The 17,403-nt window shown below is 35.9% G+C and overlaps 2 protein-coding genes across 2 annotated transcripts; one reads left to right on the forward strand and one right to left on the reverse strand.

Annotated features, from left to right (window-relative positions):
• The first annotated feature begins 118 nt into the window (after window positions 1-118).
• Window positions 119-1,911, forward strand: LOC125675625 (uncharacterized). Its single transcript, XM_056160831.1, has 2 exons — window positions 119-1,320; window positions 1,358-1,911. Exons 1-2 carry the CDS (start codon window positions 141-143, stop codon window positions 1,765-1,767), a joined length of 1,590 nt encoding a protein of 529 aa, XP_056016806.1. The 5' UTR covers window positions 119-140; the 3' UTR covers window positions 1,768-1,911.
• A 9,370-nt stretch (window positions 1,912-11,281) lies between these two features.
• Window positions 11,282-12,895, reverse strand: LOC125676607 (uncharacterized). The gene has a single exon (XM_048914446.2). It carries the CDS (start codon window positions 12,893-12,895, stop codon window positions 11,282-11,284), a length of 1,614 nt encoding a protein of 537 aa, XP_048770403.2.
• Between the last annotated feature and the right edge of the window lie 4,508 nt (window positions 12,896-17,403).

The raw sequence follows: 17,403 nt of genomic DNA on the forward strand, positions 1-17,403 counted from the left end.
CGTTTAAATGTCAAGCTTCGGTTACTATACAGGATCAACACAATACAGCAAGAACCATCTACTTAAAATTTTATCGATCGTTAAAAACATTTCATGCGATCTAGGGACTAATTTCAAACTTCTCAGACAAATTGAATGAAATGGCCGGTATACAGACGAAACTTTGCAAAGCAATGAACCTGACATGTTCCGTCCATTGTAGCGACTTGTTACCGCTGTTTTGTAAAGACTGTGACCACCTCCTGTGTTGTGACTGTGTAACACGTGATCACGCTGGACATAAACTCTGTAACGTGTCGGATGTTGTCAAAGATCATCAGCTTGCACTCCAGAAGGTCTTAAACAACGAAAAGTCAATGCTATTCTTAAGGAGACTCCTTGCAGATTCACAGAGAGAACAGCATCGGTTAGCTTTGCACACTGAAGATCTTCTTCGAAATGTTATCAACAGAGAAGAAGAGATTATTGCGAAAGTGAAAATTTGGAGAGGAAATACGATGGATGTAATCAAGAATTTCAGGGAGCAACGTGACACGTATTTGAAGGAGAAAATATCTACTATTTCAACTATCCTTAACAAAAGAGAAAAAGGCTTCTACCTCGAATCAGAAAGAAGTAAACTGGAAATCACACACATTAATTGTGAAGTGCGGCGTCTCCTTAAATATATGCCGAATTCGTTGGTGGATGAAACGTCTGATCTCATTAGGTATGAATTAGAACGGCCCAGTGGCAGTTCCAATTATATTTTTGGAAAAATATCAGAAAAAGAAATGTCTTCAGATGAAATTCCTTCCGATGAGGCTGAAAAAGTAAACATCCTTGGAGAGAATAGGGACGATAAAGGGGAGTTTCATGACTGTGTTGAATTGCATAGATACAGATTTCGTGAAGATTCAATCAAAGATATCATACCATTGCAAAATCTTCACACATTTCTTCTGAGTTCTGGTACAGTGTACCTTTGCGATCTAAATAAAGACGATTTTGACGCAAAGACGATTCTCTCCGAAGTGCATCAGATTGCTCACATACCTACTTCCGGTGATGTACTATGCCTGATGAAAGGTTTCAAAGAAATAAAACGTATTGCTGTTGGTAATGTCGTCACAACGTTTCTGCATTTCACTGGAAGTAGCGAGTTCACATCCGTGAGCTCAGGCGGCAATGAAACGTACGCATGTGTATCACGGAAATCCGATATACATGCATGCATACTTGATATATTCAATGAATTGGGTGTGATATTAAAAACATTTAATATCTATATCACTACCGATGATAGGTGGAGGTTGATAAAAAAGAATAAGCAACAACATCCGACTAAAATCTAATGAATCTGGTGTGATGTTGAAAGAGTTTGGCAACTGGAGGTTGATGAGAACCATGAATGGAAGGTACTGTATCCGTACACAGTCCAACATCGTCCAACTAATTAATTTAAAACTTGGAGAAACAACAAAAACCTATACAGGATCTGTAGGAACTGATCCGGGATCTAGATTCTGTACGACGGGGATGACGACAGACAACCACAACAACATCTTACTGGTTGTGCAAAACGATAACGCCATCCATCTTCTGGACAAGTCTTTGACATTCCAGAAACTTCTGATGACTGCTGAGGACGGTCTCCACTGTCCCACGTCTGTCGCTCTAGATAGGGATGGTTATCTGTGGGTAGGGTGTGAAGACGGACAGATACATGTAGTGAATTATCAATATCTGCTCAACACGGATAGAGAAACAAGGCTGAAGGTTAAATAAATACTGGGTTATTTCACTCCAAGCACAAGAAGCCAAACGTACAGACTGAATATATCGATAGTTTATTGTCTGATAAACTGTTGTTATCAATTTGTTTATGGTTAATTGCGATGGAAGTACACGGATGCATGTGACTTTACGGTAAAGAATAAAGAATCAAAACTAAATGTTAAAACTAAATGTTATTTCCCATCATTTGAATTCATTGATACAGTTGAGGATGGAATCGTGTTCTGTAGTTCTCTGATTTGAATCTAAAGGGCAGCTCGTAAAATATGACACTGTCTTTGTTACCTAGATGAACTTACGACGAACATCACTGAAGTAAATTCGCAAGAACTTCTCTAGTTATCGGGAACATTGCAAAATAAGAATAATCGGAATCAAATCTACACGAGAAGTTAAAAAGAGAAACAAGAAAGAGATCGCCATTTTCATTATTATGAACATGCACGCGGGCTGACGTTTCCAATTGTCTCATTTCATGGTGTATGATGACCAGTGATTCTTTACAAGATTATAACCTCGTCTACATGATAATGGTAGACAGCTTAAGGCAGATATGACCATTCAATTGGGTATGCTTACTCCTACACAAATATATTTTGATTTTATATTCTGATACACGTTTTCTTTAACAGTACTTCAATAAAAGAAATTATATAATCTAATTTATCGTTAGTTATATTTAGCATTGTAGTATGTTTGAAGTTTAATAAATGAATACAAAAAATATTAATTTATTTGAATTCCTCATTTGCAAATATGATTTGCAATAATTTTAAGTATGCTAATAAATAAATGAAATACTGTGAATAATACTGTATTATACCAAGGCAATAAAACGATTTTTTTTTTTATCTTTGTCAGAGGTGAACTTTTTGCTTTAATGCAGTGTACCTTAATCATAGTATATTGTAAATCGCGATACAAATATGTAGTGAACGTTATAGAAGCATTTCGTTTGAGTTGGAAGTAATATCTGCCGAACATTTTCAATTACTCAAGTTCCAAACAACTTTCCCTGATATCTATGCAGTGATTTCATAGTTTGCATGTCTTTTGTGTCTTCATCATACACTAAATAATACTCTGCATACATATGCCTTTTCAACAGTTTACACCATCACCCATCAGCATCATATACAACACATTCAACAATTGACACATAACTTAGAAATCCCTATAACTTGGATTAAACATCCAAAAATAAGTGTTCAAAAGTCATGTGTTTAGATGTACACCACTTACTCCTGTATGTTGCGGTACAATACATTTGAAGTTTCTACCTCATGGTTGATAATTTAGCGAGGAGTAAACAAATGATTGATTGATTGATTGATTGATTGATGTTTTCCGCCACACTCAACAATTTTTCAGTTATATGGTGGCGCCCAGTTTTTATTGTGGAAGAGAGAACCCAGATACAATGTAGTGTGGAAGAGACCACCGACCTTCCGAAAGTATACTGGGAAACTTTCTCGCTTACCTGCGCGAGTGGGATTCGAACCCGCGCCGACAGGGGTGAGAGGCCGTGTGATTTTGAGCACGATGCTCTAACCACTCGGCCACGGAGGCCCTGAGTAAACAAATGAATCCTGTAATAAATCTGTAAATGTTTCTATGCAGTTTGTAATCTAGTATAATCATATCCAATTGTTCAGTTGACTGAGATATCGAATTTGTTTAAATCTGAAAAATAGATTTTGTAGAATGTCAGTTTTTGGAAAGACAATTCGTATTACAAGTTGGATTACTATATATAGAATTAAGTTAGTTTTTTTTTTTTGGTTATTGTTTAACGTCTCACTCGATATTTTTTCACTCATATGAAGATGTCAACATTACTGGTGAAGGACTTTAAAATTTAGGCCTATACTCGGTGCCTACGGCCTTTCAGCAGGGAGGATTCTTTATCGTGCCACACATGCTGTGACACGTGGCCTCGTTTTTGCGGCACCATCCCAAGAACCACCCCATCTACTCACTGCGTACGACAAGCAAGGGGTACTGAAAACCTATTCTACTCCAGAATTATAGTTCTTTTACAATATCAACGTAATAATTAGACTTACAAATGGCAATAATGTTACAAGCTTTGCCAGCTGATACCAATAAATACCCCTCATATAACCTATTTTAGTCTTTATTAAACACAGGACAGATGTTCTGCATTTTTGTTTTGATTTGTCTGATATGAGTATATACATTCTGTCAAGGTGAGAGGTGAAGATAACGAACAGTGATCAATCTCATAACTCCTACAAGCAATGCAAAATAGATAGTTGGGCAAACACGGACCCCTGGACACACCAGAGGTGGGATCAGTTGCCTAGGAAGAGTACGCATCCCCTGTCGACCGGTCATACACGCCTAGCAGCCGTATGCCCTGATCAGGTAAACGGAATTAAGATCGGCATACCAAGAACGATCTAAAAATCGCTATGAAACACGTCAGACAGCATTTTACCTAATCATAGGTTGTATTGACGAACTAGATCGTTATAACGACCATAGAATGTGCGAAATGCTGACATTAAATGAGACTGATGAAATCTCTGCACCACCAACTTGTTTGTCAGTAGCCTGCCTCAATTTTTAAAAATGCCCCATACGCAGAACAAGCTACTCCGTATCGAATCAGTTGAGATATATAAACACCATATGCAGGTGATAATGGAATATTGTTACATAACTATAGGAAGTTGACGATGGAGAAGCTGAAATCATCCCGTGTGTCATAAAGTTGAGTTGTTATTTTGCCGTTAATATCTATTTTGAATAAAATATTTTAGTATGAAGCAAAAGTGGTCGACTCCGAGGTGTCTTATTTCGAGTTCACAAGGATATATTGAATCGAAATATGGATGATAATTATTAGTCTTAAGGGGAAAGGCAACTCAAAAAAAATTACATAATAAATGATAGGATTAATTATATAATAAAAAAAATATCATGTTATTCTTTTGATATACTGCCTAGATAAGCTTCAGTACAAATTTGAAAACGTTAGAAATTAAAATTCCCACCATCTACGAAAGCTGCTATGATGTGAAACTCTCTTTTATCAAAGACCACACAAATCAATAATTTTGACGTCACACCGTCTATTCCGGTTTTGCTGAGATGTGTATGTGATTGATGTGGTAGATTTTACGAATACATAGGTTAATGCCTTTTTGTCAAGCTGTTAATTGCGCTAATACGAAGGGGAAATGTGAATTTTTTAGGGTTGTCAAATTGATCGAAAATTAGTAGCCGGTTATTCGGTTGTCTTTCCGATCGAGTACTCGAGTACTCGGTCGTCATTCAAGAGAACATTCAATAACGTTAATTCAACCTCGCAGAGTTGACATTTTATATATTTTGAATCGCCGGTCCGTTTAAAATATTTCCATACTTTAGAGGACGGAGGCATTTTTGCTACTAACAATTGTACGAGTCCATGCTATTTTTTATTGAATTAATTTGAACTGTATTTAAGTTGAATTCAAATCATGGTACGCCCTTGGCTATAAACAAAACGATGTGCTGCCACCGACAGAGGTGCTAATACTATAATTGTTGTCAAAACAGGACAGGCCTTTAATTCAGGCTACATGTATACATTGTAGCAATTGAGAGAACGGTACTTGAGATAACGTACGATGATCTGCGAAAATAGAATGAGTGAAACAAAACAAAAATAAAAAATTTTTTCAAGTACTCGGTTACTGATTTTAGTAATCGATACTCGGACCTTCCGACGAGTACTCGAGTAACCGGTTACTCGTTGACAACCCTAGAATTTTTTTTTTTTCGAAATTCCTGACCCAACCAGGTCATCTGAAAAGAAAAGACTATGTAAACTGTGGATACATCATTTTTGCATTATGACAAGTTGAGGTTCAATACATTTGTATGAAGAAACCTGTACTATTTGCCTGGTCTGAGACTCGACTGAACGTCTTCTTTTCTTGGTTTATTCTTGCGAAAGAACAGGCTCAAATCTATACAGCTCCAAACTTAACTGTTCATGACTTGTCATGTTTACAGTGCTGCTGATGAAATAAACCGGAACTGACGGTGTGACGTCATAAATTAAAGTTCAATGGCTGCTCTCTTAGCGGCGGGTAATTCAAAATATATGGTAGATTAATATTGATTTAATTGTTAAGCAAGGAATTTTGTTGTTCAAGTTTGTCATTTACTATATCAGTAAGTAATACTTTGTTCAAAAAAGCAACAATGTGGTTAGGGTTGCCTTTCCCTTTAATAGATGATACGTTGTCGATGAAAGGCGAAAGTAACGAACAGTGATCACTCTCATAACTCTTATAAGCAATACAAAATAGATAGTTGGGCAAAAACTGACCAGGTGCCAAGGAGGACTAAGCATCCCCTGTTGACCGGTCACACCCGCTGTGGGACCTATATCCTGATCAGGTAAACAGAGTTATCCGTAGGCAAAATCAGTGTGCTAAGACATATTTAAATGTCGAATTGAAGGTAACAGCAAGAGAGTTTTTCCTCTCATGTAGATTTTTTAAAAATAAAATCTGCTTCATAAGAATATAAAAGCAAGTCAGCTAACAAAGGAGCACAATTCGTGCCCATGGCATTTCCAACAGACTGTCCGAATACCCGATCACCAAAGACCACGAGGAAATTGTCAATGAGGAAATCCAGCATACTTTTTATTTCAAATTCAAAGTCTTGTGCGTAGAATCAGAGTGGTGTTTAACAAAGTAATTTTTGAAAGACAGATTATATCATTTATCTTCCTGAATAGAATGCAAAAAATAATCCTTGGACACACCAGAGGTGGAATAAGGTACCTAGGAGAAGTAAGCATCCCTTGCTGACCGATCAAACCCGCCTTGAGCCCTTTGTCATGATCAGGTAAACGGAGTCAAAATCAGCATGTCATGAACGTCATAACAATCGTTATGAAAGACATCAAACCATATTTAACCCAATGATAGGTTACATGGGCAAACTAGATCATTATAACGATCATAGAATTTGCAATATGATGACTTTAAACGAGACTGTTGAACCCCCGTAGCATCAATGTGTTTGTCAGTAGCCTGTCTCGATTTAAAATTGATCATACACAGAATAACTTCAGTATCGAAGATATTGTCAATGAGAAACTCCATCATTTTTTTATTTCAACTTCAGAGTACTTGTGCGCATGATTATCATCTTTTTCATATTTAGCATGTCATCTTACATAATCTTCCACAGAATTCAATAATGAGACGGGGTTTTCTCGCCAGATGAAAGATTGGGACTTTATGAATTTCGGACCTTTTAAAATCGGTGACTTCGGATTATAAATTTCATTTATATTGAAATCATCATTAACAGCATGCCCATCTGAACTATAGTTGAAAAAGAGAACAAGAACATGTAGGTGGATTATGTATAAGATTATACATATCTACGCACTGTAAAGTTCGTAACTAAAAACGTTAGAATGAAAAGTGAGGATAATGATCAGCGACCAATGAAATGTGAAGATAACGAACAGTGATCAATCTCATAACTCCCATAAGCAATACAAAATATAGAGTTGAGCAATCATGGACCCCTGGATATAACCAGAGGTGGGATCAGGTGCTTAGGAGGAGTAAACATCCCCTGTCGACCGGTCACACCGGCCGTGAGCCCTATATCTTGATCAGATAAATGGAATTATCCGTTGTCAAAATCAGTGTGCCAAGAACGGCCTATTAATCGCCTGAAACACGTCTGACAGTATTTGACGCAATGATTGGTTGTATTGGCAAACTAGCTCGTTATAACGACCATAGAATTTGCAAAATGCTGATTTTAAACGAGACTGTTGGAACCCCTGCACCATCAACTTGTTTGTCAGTAGCCTGCTTCAATTTAAAAACTATTTAAAAAAAATATCCTTTTCTAAAACGTGTTTGATTCTCATTGATTAGCCTTACTTCTTCTGCGTATGTCTCTAAACGTGTTCACAAAATGCTGGTAAATATTTTACCTAGGCAGCTTAATTACGTAATGGGGCGATAATTCTCTGGTTGCGTTGGATCACCTTTATCTTTATCAATAGGTTTGACAATGACGGTTAGCCATTCATCTAGAACGATACCATAATCAAAAATTAAGTTGAACATTTTGTTTTGTATATGGGTAAAAATATCGATACTGTTGAAGAAATATGTTCATCATTATCAAAACCACAAGCTTTGTTATTTTCAAGCATTTTAACACCTTCCAGTATTTTTTAATCTCTAAGAGCACAATTCAAGAGACCATCTAAAATCATTAGAAGAACTCAAAACATCTCGAGAATCTGTATTACCTGTATCACTATCACAATTCTTATCTTTCCAGAAGTTTGTTGTTATGGAAATACTGATAGGCATAAAGCATCAATACGTCGAATCTTAACCTACCTTTACACAGTATAAATAAAGCTGTTTCATCAATTATCAATAATTACGTAAATTGTATAGAATGTTAACGAATGTCCGAGGTCACCACATGCCCTATAGATCCACGCCTACAGTCTTGTATAAAAAGAAATAACTCTACAATCATCTCATTATATCATTAAAGTCTAGGATTGTCCATTTCGTTCGTATTTGCTGATATCCATTTTTTGAATTAAGTGAATTGGGTAAATATTACTTCACATTAACGTTATTCCTATGCGGACTAGTCATTTTTCCCACATTATCTATATCATCATTGCACCCATCTGAAAAGGCAGTGCATAGTAACTTGATTAAATGATCTTCTCGTTATCTACGATATTTGGACTCTGTAAATGATGGTGATTTTTACCCAACCATTCTGACCCCAAGGACAAGATGAGGTACGAAATTCCATTTGTATCATATAAAATAAATTTACATAAGTCTATTAGTATCATATTTATTTTAAACGAACTTGGCATTAATTCCACTTTTGGTAATCATACTTATACTCCAACTGCCCTTTCAAAAGATGAAATTCTTCAAAACCATGCTTCAGTTTTAGACACATTGAATATCCCAGTCAATGGGTCGAATAAATATGAGTTACCGTACCTATACTGGATTCCTAAACTACATAAAAACCCTTTTAAACAAAGATACATTGCTGGATCCAGTAAGTGCTCTACCAAGCCCCTATCTTTGCTCCTCAAGAAAATGTTAACAGTTGTGAAGGAGAAACTTCAAACTTACTGTGCGACTACATATGCCAGAAGTGGTGTTAATCAAATTTGGATTCTAAAAAATTCTAAAGAACTTTTAGTAAACTTGAAATCACAGAATTTTCCCCAAATCAATAACATTAAAACCTATGACTTTTCAACACTATACACGACCATTCCTCACGATAAACTAAAGACTAGACTTTTTGACATCATAGACAGTTGCGTCTTCAACAAAAACGAAAAACGAAAATATTCATATCTAGTGATCAGTCATTCAAAAACTTACTTTGTTAAACACCACTATGATTCCACGCACAAGTACTCTGAAGTTGAAATAAAAAATATGCTAGAGTTCCTCATTGACAATATCTTCGTGGCCTTTGGCGATCAGGTCTTCAAACAGTCTGTTGGAATTCCCATGGACACGAATTGTGCTCCTTTGGTAGCTGACCTGTTTCTATATTCATATGAAGCAGAATTTATTCAAAAACCTTTTACGCGAGAAGAAAAAATCTCTCGCTGTGGCCTTCAATTCGACATTTAGATATTTCGATGACGTTTTGTCTATTAACAATAATAGCGTTCATTCATATGTCGATTTGATATATCCCTGTGAGCTCGAAATAAAGGACACCACAGAGTCGTCCACTTCTGCTTCATACTTTATATTTTATTGAAATTAGACATTAACGGCAAACTGACAACTCAACTATATGACAAACGGGATGATTTCAGCTTCTCCATCGTCAACTTCCCATATTTATGTAGCAATATTCCATTATCACCTGCATATGGTGTTTATATATCTCAACTGATTCGATATGTAAGAGCTTGTTCTGCGTATAGTCAGTTTTTAAATCGAGGTAAGCTACTGACAAACAAGTTGATGGTACAGGGGTTTCAACAGTCTCGATTGAAGTCAGCATTTCGCAAGTTCTATGGTCGTTATAACGATCTAGTTCGTCAGTACAATTTCGCATTGCGTCAATTGCTGTCTGACGTGTTTCATACCGATTGTTAAACCGTTCTTGGCACACTGATTTTGACTGCGGATAACTCCGTTTACCTGATCAGGATATAGGGCTCACGGCGGGTGTGCCCGGTCAACAGGGGATGCTTACTCCTCTTAGGCACCTGATTCCACCTCTGGTGTGTCCAGGGGTCCGTGTTTGCCCAACTATCTATTTTGTATTGCTTATAGGAGTTATGAGATTGATCACTTTTCGTTATCGTCACCTTGCATGAAAGGAGAAAGTAACGATTAGTGATCATAACTCCTATAATCAATACCAAATAGATAATTTGGCAAACACGGACCTCTGGACACACCAGAGGTGGGATTTGAATTTTGATATATGTGTCTCCTCAAGCAGTTCCCATTTATTACACATGTATCTTCATTTTTCTGACTTTGATGTCTTTACCAATTCGAATGTGAGACATTTCCTCCTGAATGTGTACGATATGTGTATTAACACAGGCTGCATAAATTACATGTACGGCATCATACATATCAAAAAAATGAAATAGACTGTTGAAGGTATCAGAATTTATTCTATTTTTACATAACATTGCATGCAGTCTGTGGTTGTATAAAAATATCCCTTTTGATATAGTCTGCAATTTTCCCGTCTTCATAAATAGCGAAAGTTGGAAAAGAAACGCGTCTTCACGCCCTGTTGATCCAGGTAATTGCGAGTGCACGATTATCTGTGAAACCTTTATCCACTGTAACATATGTCACTGATAATGGGATGACCAGTGTAATTGTTAATCATAAGGAAACTTCTGCGGTTTTCTTCCGTAAATTGTGTCGAGGTCATTCAACCGTTTCATGAAAATATCGCCAGTAAATGGAAACTTTTCATTCCTTTAAAACATCTTAAATGTGACTACTCTTTCGCCAAGCGCAATGTGAGAGTCGTGGGATTTTGAGGACACATTGAAAAGCAATATCTCTTGTCGTGGCAGGTGTTGGTAAAATAAAGCACCTTCATTGCATCGATTGTGAGCGCAATGCATAGGTCTAAATTTGAGGTACTTCACATTTAGTTGGTAACCATTTAGTTTGAGTGAAATGTATTTAAAGGAACTGATATACAAATAAACAAAACTTTATTTGCATTGAACACATCACAATAAGACTGATGAATCTAGCTACTGGTGCAAAATAATCCTCAACAATTGACTACATCACGGAATTCAGTTTAAGGGAAGCAGTCCGTTTAGGTATTAGGTCCAAATTCTTGATGATAATGCAACAGTGTTTAAGCTTTGCACACCCTTATTCCCACAACAATTAACCACAATCAATATATATGATTAGTTTATATGAATTGATTTGCTTGCCTGGGGTCAAACGGCTTGATGTTTAAGTTTCAGCCTTGTTTGTCTGTCCGTGTTGAGTAGATAATGATAATTTACTATATGTAACCAGCCATCTTCACATCCTACCCATAGATAACCATCCCTGTCAAGAGCGACAGACGAGGGACAATAGAGACCATCTTCAGCAGTCATAAGGAGTGTTTTAAATGTCAAAGACTTGTCCAGAAGATGGATGGCGTTGTCGTTTTGGACAGCCAGTAAGATGTTGCTTTCGTTATCTGTTGTCATCCCCGTCGTACAGAATCTAGATGCGGGATTAATTCCCACGGATCCCACATAGGATTTTCTCTGTGTGCGTAATTGTAAATCAATCATTTCGACTTTGTTTGATTTTGTTCGGATACACTTGTTTTGTTCCCTGATTTTCATCAGACTCCATTCGTCAGAAACGGAAACGAAACCACAATCAAAAGCTTTTAAAATCACACCAGATTCATTGAATAGATTAACTTTAAAGTAATTCAATTTTCTGTCATCTACACCGTACATAATCCTTTCAGTGTAACTCAAGTTTTCGTAGTCTTCCTGTGATGCACATGCGTACGCTTCATTCCCGCCTGAACTCACGGATTTGAACAGTTGGTCGTTCTTTGTGGTATACACGAACCTGGTGACCACATTCCCTTTTGAAATCCGTTTTATTTCTTTGAAACCTTTCATTACACACAAAACATCTCCTGAGGTAGGTATGTTAGCAATCTGATGCACATCGGACAAAATGATTCGCGCATCGAAATTATCTTTATTGAAATCACAAAGGTACACTGTACCAGAACTCAGAAGTAATGCTTGAAAATTTTGCAAGGGTACGATATGTTTAATTGAATTTGTACGAAATTTGTACCTTTGTAAATCTTCACAGTCATAGAACTCCTCTTCATCGTCCTCAATCTCTCCAATCTCTTCCACATTGTTAGCCTCAACAAAAGTAATTTCATCTAAGGACGTTTCCCTTTCCGATATCTTCCCAAAGAAATCATCCAAATCGCCATTGGTTGACCCTATTTCAAAATCAACGAGGTCAGACGTTTCAAAGTTAGACGGTTTCTTTGTATTACCGAGGAGATGCTGCACTACACAATTGATATATGTGATTTCCAGTTTACATGTTTCTAACTCGAGTTGAACGCATCTTTCATTCATATTGAGTAAAACGGAAATAGTAGAATTTTTTTCCTTCAGGTATTTGTCACGCTCCTCCCTGAATTTAATGATCGTGTCCATCATAAGTTCCCTCCAATTTTTCACTTTCGTAATGATTTCTTCTTCTCTGTCGATAACATTACGTAGAAGATCTTCAGTGTGCATAGGGAGCATATTCTGCTCTCCTTGCCAATCGACAACGACTTTCTCTAGAATTTGTATTGACTTTTCGTTGTTTAAAACACCCTGTAGTTCATGCTGATGAAATTCGACCACTTCCGACACGTTACAGAGTTTATGTCCAGCGTGATCACGTGTTACACAGTCACAACACAGGAGGTGGTCACAGTCTTTACAAAACAGCGGTAACAAGTCGTTACAATGGACGGAACATGTCAGGTTTATTTCACTGCAAACTGACGTCTGGTTACCGGCCATTTTCGTTCCATCTGTGTGAAAGCTTTCATGCAAAAAGGTTTTAACGATCGATAAAATGTTGAATGCATGTCTCTTGCTGCATTATGTTGAACAACACACTTTGACTATATATCATTTAGAAGTACTCAAGCTCAACATTCAAATCCATAATGCATATATTTGAATCGAATGGAAGTGTTTATTCAGGCTAACATGAACTCGCCATGTTATTAAAACGGAAGGTGTTTGGGGGATTTAGTGTTAGTTCTAATTAAATTCCAAACAAAACAATCCAAAAGAAACCTGCCAGACATATAATAAATATTGAAAATATTCAAAATTTCTAGATGAATTAGGAAAGTTTAAATACTGAAATTATATCTACGGATTGGAGAAAGGTTAATAGTTACAGGCATAAATTGACAGGTTGTTTTTTTTCTAGAATTGATAAAGTGAAAATCCCCTTTATCAATTTTTCAAAGATATTTCTCCCCAAAATGTCTCATGATCTCTGATGAGCAATGCTAGCGTTCAACATCCTCATCGAACACTATAAACATGTGTCACATTTAGTGTAGTAGATACTTTATTTTCAAATGTCATATTTTTTTCGCTTCAATTCCTCTTTAGTTTTAAAAATCATCAAGATTTACTTCCGGTGTCAAATCGTGTTGCATCATTTCTTTTTAAAATTTTCGTATTCTGTGTGCATTCATAAATTACAACGTGTGATTACTCAATGAGGAAACCATCCCATAACATATTAGCTCTTGTCATTTAATTTTTATTCAGGTAATGATAACAATGTGTTGTGCTCACAGACTGTGTGTCAGAAATTCATAACTCACCATAGAAGTGTAATCTGAACATTAATCAGTACGAATTAAAGACTAAATGATGAAATATCCGATCTTTAAATAGGAGAAAACTTCACCTCTATTATGAATTGTGTCGAAGATTATATGCCAGACGATGAGCTAAATAAACATAAAAGAAAAATATTTAACTTTATGTCAAACGGATAAAGAATGTAAAAACAATACCAAATCAAATACAAATTTCGTACTATTTTCACTAAAAAGAAAATTCCGTACAATAATGGCAGAATTCGATATGTTACATGAGGAATTATATATATTTATTCTTTAATCCTTTGATGAAATGCATAAGAGAGTTTTAAATTTAAACGATATTTTATTATGTATAATACATAAAAGGATTTAACAACAGGCGTTGCCTATATAAGCCCTCTCCATTAAGAGAGTTTTGAAGGATATTTGCTTATAAATGCAAAGACCAAATAACTATAAATATGTTAGGCGTATGAACACTGTTGAGTATGTCGTCTGCATTGAACATTTCGGCCCGAAGTAACCGGTAATTATATAATAATGATAGGAGGGGTCTATACCATACCACCTCCTATCAAAATTATTTTATTACCCCTTATTAAGGGGTGGTATTGGTATAAACCCCTACTATTATTATTACAGACAAAATCACCAGTCCCTGTGTTCGGTGAACGTGTGCAGAATGAAAACAAGGCTTTATTGTCCATTCCCGTCCCAGACAACACAAGTGCACATACCTCATTCAATGCCTGAGAAGTTGATTTTACCTCTAATGTGGTAAATATCACCAAACAAACAAACAGAAATTAATGCACGTGCGGGATTTTTCAATAATCCTTTTTTTCAGTAATTGTGCTTTCAAAAGCTTAGTGACAACATGGCCGACTAGCATCTATAGTGACTATACCTACGATATTTACAATTAGATAGATTTGAAAATATATGGATTGTTTAAACACAGTTCAAAATTTAAAACTTTGTTAATAAATTAATATTTATGATATTTAATTGAAAATCAATTTACGAGTTGAATTATTATTTTTTTCAGTATTGCGCACTCTTTCATTTTACGTTATGACATCACATTTTGCTTTCTATGGCTGTTCCGTGAATCGCTACTTACCCAAAGAATTGGGTGGGAGATTTAAGATATAGATGAAAAATGAGACATTTTAAGAGTTTTGAAAATGTAAATATAAACAATGAATCATTATGTTTTGAAAAATGTAGTATCATAACTGCAACGGTGTGTGCTAACAAACAATCATAACTCGTAGTTCAAATTGTATGCATATACCCTCGCAGTTATGATGTTACATCTTTCATAATAAATGCATTGCTTAAACGTGATGGTTGGTAATTCTTGAGGTAGCTCCATCCTCATCTGATGTCATAGCTTTTTTGTAAAATCTTTCTTTCATTAAAATTTGTGTATGATAGAAATATATCTTTTGGGTGAATGTTATTGACTGACGGTGATAAAAAAAAAAAGGTAAACAATTTGTTATTGAAAAAGGTTATTATTTTCTATTAATAATCAATTATCTATATGACAAAAATGTTGTCAAGGGCAATAACCCCTGCGCTGGTATTTCTCTAGTGCATGTCTTTTCGGAGTTATGAGATTAATCACTGTTCGTTATCTTCACCTTGCATGCAATGACTTCCTTGATATCCAGAATCATTTTTTATATATGTATAGAGTAGCAGATTTTTGAAACTTTTGAAATCAAAATTTTTGTCATTTATTTTTAATCTTGTTGATGGTTGAAAATGTGCAATTTTCTTATCTTGACTTATACTTCTGTAAATTATGAATGGTATCTTTAAAAGGGTGGCAACATATACATTTTATTTGGAAATTCATTAAATTAACTTGTATTAAGTGGAAAACCAACATCGTTTTTCTACTTTGAACAGAATTCGGATTACTACACCCTCTGTATGGAACAGTTCGACACGATCTTTCACAGAACACTGAACGGACTGCACGGAACGCTGAATGCTTTGCACTGAACTTAAACGGTCTGAACGGAACTAAACGAAACGCTTTGGATGTGTAGAAGCACTTTTCAGAGTATGTATGCCACATAAAGATGTAACTATCTTAATTGAACTTGGCTTTAATGCTACATTTTGGTAATCCAATTTATATTCCCTTTCAAAAGACGAAATTCTTCAAAATCGTATTTCAGTTTTAAGTTTGATATCCCAGTCAATGCGTATTACTTGCCGTACCTAAATTAGAGTCCAAAACTGCACTTAACCCATACAAAGAATGAAGATTGCTGGATACAGTAAATGTTTTACCAAGCCCACTCTTTACTATTCAATATCTTTGGTCATTCCAATCCACACAGATCTTGCACAAAATCATAAACACAGTGCACAATGTCCAATAAGAGTGTGTATATATTTCAAAAAGGTTTTTCTGCAAGTTTAAGGCAATGCCACTTGTGGGTTTTTTCTTGCTGGTAGATTCTCCATTTCTTGGTTCTCTACAAATAATATCTTTTCTGAAATGAATCATTTCCAAATTACTCAAAATGGCTGAATGAAAACGAATATCATTGCTAGGAATGTTTTCTTTCTTAGGAATAACTCGCTAAAACCACAAGCTAATGTCTTTGTCTCTGTATTATTATCTTATGTTGTTGAATTCTGAACTAACAGAAAATTCTGACGGAAATACGTTTGATAATGCGTGTGATAAAGCAATGCTTTATCTCACTTTCAATATACACCACACGTATGAGATAAATATCCCCTATCAACCTGTCATACCCGCCGTGAGCCCTACATCTTGATCAAGTAAACGCAGTTACCCGTAGTTAAAATCAGTGTGCCAAGAACGGCCTAACAATCAGTATGAAACAAATCATACAGCATTTGACTCAATGATAGGCTGTTTTAGCAAACTAAATCAGTATAATGATAATAAAATTTGCGAAATCCTGAATCTAAATGAGACTTTTGAAACCCCTGTAACATCAATTTGTCAGTAGCCTGTTTGGATTTAAAAACTGATCATACACAGAAAAAGCACTTCCCTATCGAATCAGTTGATATATATTAATACCATATGCAGGTGATATTGAAATAATGCTACAGATATATGGGAAGTTGGCGATGGAGAAACTGGAATCATCACGTTTGCTATGAAGCTGAGTTGTTCGTGGACCGTTGATATATATTTTCAATAAAATATTTAAGTTCGAACCAGATGTGGAGAAGTGCATGGTGTCCTTGAGTTCACGGGGAACTATCGATTCGATAGATTAATGAACATAATAATTAGTATTAAATAAAACGTTATCGATATATCTACTTGTCAAGTCAAAAATCACAGTAAGAGACACTTTTCTCCTACAGAAAAGCATTTAGATAAACTCTGTTCCATCAGAATATAAAGACAGGTCAGCCAAGAAAGGAGCACAACAGACCACCGGAAGAACACATCACCAAAGACCATCGCCAGTTAGGAACTCCAGCACATCCCCTACCCCAACCCCAGAGCACCTGAGCGTGGAACCAGAGCAGTGTTCAATAAAGTTCTACATCGTTCAAATGTCTATAGAATTGCTGTGTCGTACACACGTACACGTGTATACACTGTACATTTTTAGAATACATTTCACGGCTGTTTTAATGGTCACAGCTTGCTAAATCCAATTGAAG

The sequence above is a fragment of the Ostrea edulis genome, chromosome 3 (assembly GCF_947568905.1).
Source record: "Ostrea edulis chromosome 3, xbOstEdul1.1, whole genome shotgun sequence".
NCBI lineage: Eukaryota > Metazoa > Mollusca > Bivalvia > Ostreida > Ostreidae > Ostrea > Ostrea edulis.